At 43.5% G+C, this 4,276-nt stretch overlaps 1 protein-coding gene across 1 annotated transcript in view; it reads left to right on the forward strand.

The window, feature by feature from the left end:
- Positions 1–4,113: 4,113 nt before the first annotated feature.
- The window catches only part of LOC104402995 (GRAM domain-containing protein 1C-like), a gene marked incomplete at its 3' end in the record, with an annotated part of 12,770 nt that continues 12,607 nt past the window's right edge, over positions 4,114–4,276 (forward strand). The window contains exon 1 of the mRNA XM_010011009.1: positions 4,114–4,230. Within this exon, the coding sequence (XP_010009311.1) occupies positions 4,114–4,230 (117 nt within the window). The remainder of the gene's footprint in view (positions 4,231–4,276) is intronic.

Genomic DNA, 4,276 nt, shown 5'->3' on the forward strand with positions numbered 1-4,276 from the left:
GTCGTGTAGTAGGTGAAATTACTAAAACCAAAATAGATTGCTTGAATGCTGCATCTTTGAAGTCAGGAAGTAGGTACAGATCCACGTTTCTTTTTCCCAAACTGAAAAGGAGCTAGGCACTTAAGACCCTGTGATCTTGGTCTATACTGGTGGCTCAGGGAGGCATCATGAAACATGGTCTCTGGCAGGGGCATTATAGGCATAATTTTACTACCAGGTCAAATAAGTGTCCTGGGTTCAGTTGTAGTAGTTATTTTCCTCCTTCCTAGGAGCTTAACCACAACAGTAAGTTATTGCCAGCTATGGGGTGGTGTTGATGGGTATCCTGAGTGAATCTGAGATTGGAGCATCTTGCCTCCTGGAAGCTAAAAGCACCTCTGTTTCCAGTTCAGAGTTGGGGAAGAAGTTTATTTTTGTAAGTACCCAAATCTCTTAAGCTTTTTGCTTAACCTTCTTATTTAAAATGTAAATGTTTTTCATCCAAACTCAGAGGTACTTGGTAGCAATTATATAAATAATTGTATTAGAAGCTGAAATTATCAGTTTTATTGCTAATTGCAAACATCCAGACTCAGGTGTTTTATGAGCTGAAGATGGTGTTATCTTGTAAACAGGAAATGAACTTAATTCACTTTTGCTTATGCTACTTCTGAGGCCTGAGTCACATTGGTACCCAGGCTTAGGCAAGGCCTTTCTGAGATCCTTTTGAGTCTTCTTACTGTCTTTTTGAGGCAAAGAAATCGCTCGTGAATGTTTTTCTGTGTGTATTTGCCTCCCAATATCTTGTTGCTGTTTTAATACACAGCAATTCTCTGTGATGTATCCTAGCTTTGTTTTGGGAAGGCAGAAGAGTTGCCTCGTTCTTCTGGTGAAACCAGTTCCTGCTATTTACATATGTAGCTGATCTTGACAACAGAACTGCTGCCTTTCTGAAGCACCACCACCCAGCTAGGTGGACAAAGACAACTGCTTAATCCTAGTGAACAGCTGTGGCTGGCAAAATGACTGTAAATATAGCCCCGTTGTATTCAATTATCTCTCAGGCTTTCAGATTTAAATATGAGTAATTAAAATGCCTTGAAATGCATTTTTCTGTTTCTTCTCTTGGCTTCCTCAGTAGGGCTGTGCTGGGAGAGGGATCTCTCTTTCTGCTGTCGAGTGAGTCATTAGCTCTGCATTCAGCCAAGTGCCCAAGGGGATCTGACTTGCAGGAGGCTGGGCCTTCAGTGGATGAGGAGGATGCACCATAGAGCCACCTGCCTCTTCTATAGCTCCGAAAACCCTGTGTGTGTTGTGACTGCTTCTAGGGATACAGTCTTGCAGCTGGGGATGGGTGGGTGGTGCCATGCAGCAAAGAGGGGCTCCACAGCCCCTCAGTAGTGCAGTGGCTCGTGGTCTGTCCAGCCTGCCGTTTCCTTTGTAGTAGTCCTCCTTGCTTCTGGAACAGCTCTCTACACAAACAGCAGTCAGAGCCTGACTTCATGTACGTACTTGCAGAAATGCAGCTGACAGGTCCTAGGTAAGGTACATGGAAAGGGACAGACAGCACGAAGACAGCAGAATAGGTGCATGCCTGCTGTTTCCCCTTCAGAGCAGGTAGAGAGGTCTGATTGGCATGCAAAGCCCTATATTCCTTGCCTCAAAGTGTCTGCTCCATGCTTACAAAGAACTGAGCTCTGGGAAGCTGAGGGGGGAGGTGGTAGTGTACTCATTTTGAGATCTTCCTGTCCTGCCCTGGAGCTCAGACTGAGGAGGTCTCTTAGTAAGGGCTGGATTTTTAAAGTGATCAATAGCCAAGTCATGTGTGAGAGTAGACTTGGGTCCGTGTCGAGCTGCCAGGTGTGCATGCACTCTATCTTTAACACTGGTGTGTGGGCTGTAGCCCTCAGTGATATAGATAGGAGTGCTGGGTGGTGAAGTGCTCCTTTCCAAGCTGGTGTTTCCCTGGTGATAGTACTTTCCACTGCTGTCCCCTTTGGGACTTCTGTGAACTTGAAGTAATCTATGCTACTGCAGTCTGCCTCCCAAATCCATTCAAGATGGTACTGATTTTTAGATTGGATCTGGGCAGGCTTTATGCCACCCCCACCTCTTAAGTTTTCTTTGTCCACTTGTTGCAGCGTTTGTGTCTATGTTCCACAAGGCCAGCGTGTTTCAGCCTGATTTCCAAGCTGGCATGCAAGCAAAGGCTGGCAGAACACTAGCTAGCTCTGCTGGATGGTGTCCAGCACTGACTCTGAGTGAGTGGGTGAGAGAAGGGAGAGCCGTAGAGGCTGCTGGAGTGTTGGCCAGGGATTTGCATGGGTTGGAACAGGCTGCAGGCAGCTAGAGGAGGAGGTGTGTGTAGGGGGTGTGTGTCTTCTGACTTTACATTAGCTTCATGCCTCAGTCAGTTTTATTTCTGAAATGAAGCATATGCTTTGCTCCTCACTGTACATGTCAAACTTGAGATTTTTATATCCAAATCAGAGTTGTTATGAAAGTACATAGGCTTCACCATTTAAAAATGCTTTAGAATGCTTATTTGGAGAAAGTAAGTACTGAATATTATAAAGCAATTGCTTCATAAGCAGAGGATGTTCTCAATCCAAACTATTTTCTGCTTTTCAGGGGAAAGTCTATAAAACTACTAATGACAAGAGGCTTTCTTGTCACTGATAAGAAAGTCATCAGCTTGTTTCCCAAGGACCTTGTTGGAATAGCTTAAGCTGAACCCTATTTCAACAAAATGAAATGGCTTGTGAAATTGAGCTAATTTCAGTGGGATCTTAAAGGAGAAACTTGGGAGAGTTCCTCACAAGTTCTAAACTGAAATATTTTGTTACAAAATTGTTCTATGTCTTTTCCACTGTTTGTTTTTTCTAAAGAACAAAAAAAAATTCTACCTCTGACTTCAACCGGCTGTGCAACTTAAAGTTCGCTAAGAAATAGTTCAACTTTTTAAACATTAGGTCTTTGAGTTTCCTTTCTGCTTGTAAAGGAAGGCAAATTTAAAAGTTCTTCACAGAAAAGATACTTTTGTTCTATTTCTAATTATGTAACCTGATGTTGACAGCATAGTTCCCAGTATTTCATATGATGCTAAACCATGACACTAAATTTTCCTGTCTGTCAAAATCATAATTGTGACAACTTGGTGGATTTTGTAGGCTGTTTCCCAAGCTGTGCACCAACATGATTTGATACTGTACTTATAGGCAAAGCTCAAGGATGAGACTTTCCTTCCTGCTTTTGGAAGCACAAGGTAGCTGGTGAGGTGCAGATGACCAAGCCTTTTGTGAGCAGGATTCCAGTTCAGCTGAGTTCATGTCACACATGGGATAAACAGTTGTGATACAGGCACCCCGGGTCAGCAGTTGACCAGAACTTTTGAGAAAAGCACGGCCTTGCCACGTGTCGGGTCAGTGATGGCTTGATGAGACTGATAACCAAATTGGACCTGGTGTGGGCTGGGCTACTCTTGAAGTGCTGTGGGGTGAACTAGACCCAGACTTTGAAATAAATAGGAGCAGTCTACATTTCTGGAGTACCAAATTCAGTCAGTTTCATGACACTGGGTGCCACATATTTTGTAAGTGGGCATCCAGTATTTCAGAAGTTCTCAATGATGAAATAGTTTTCAGAAGCTTCTTCCTACATGGATTTTTGAAAGCTATCAGTGCTAGGGGTAAATAATAGCCTGTCTGATATTTTTAGTATACCTGCCTGTGCAGAACTAGTTAATAGTAACACTCATTTTTGGGGACTAGGGACTCTCTTTAGCCTTCGTTATTGGATCTCATGGGATTTAAGGAGAACAAAACAAAACAACCAACCCCACAAAAACAAACGCACAAGCAAACAAAACCCTAGAAAATCCAGTAGCTTGAGTATGTGCTTGTGCCCTGAAGTTTTAATATCCCTTCCTTGAAGTTTTACATGTTGTATTTCTAATAGAATAAAGACATAGTTGCACCAAAATCGTTACTGGAGGCTGCTCTGCCTGTACACAGATGCCACTGAAGGAGAACTGCTGCTGGTTTGTTTTCTGTTCAGTAATTACAAAGTGTTAAAATCTGTTTCTCCTTCAGCCTCTGCAAATAAGAGGGGGGCTGGGCCACAGAAGGGGCCATAATGACCCTGGTGCACAGCCCTGTGCCAGCCAGTGGCCCACTGGAAGAGTGCCCTGTGCTTATGAGACTCCCCTCGCCAGAGAAGTTAAGGGTGAATGAAGAAGAGCATATAATGAATGTAAGTAAAATAGTCATGGCTCCTTAAACTCTTTCCCCTCCCCTTG

The sequence above is a fragment of the Nestor notabilis genome, unplaced genomic scaffold (assembly GCF_000696875.1).
Source record: "Nestor notabilis isolate BGI_N333 unplaced genomic scaffold, ASM69687v1 scaffold32423, whole genome shotgun sequence".
In the NCBI taxonomy this organism is placed as follows: Eukaryota; Metazoa; Chordata; class Aves; order Psittaciformes; family Psittacidae; genus Nestor; species Nestor notabilis.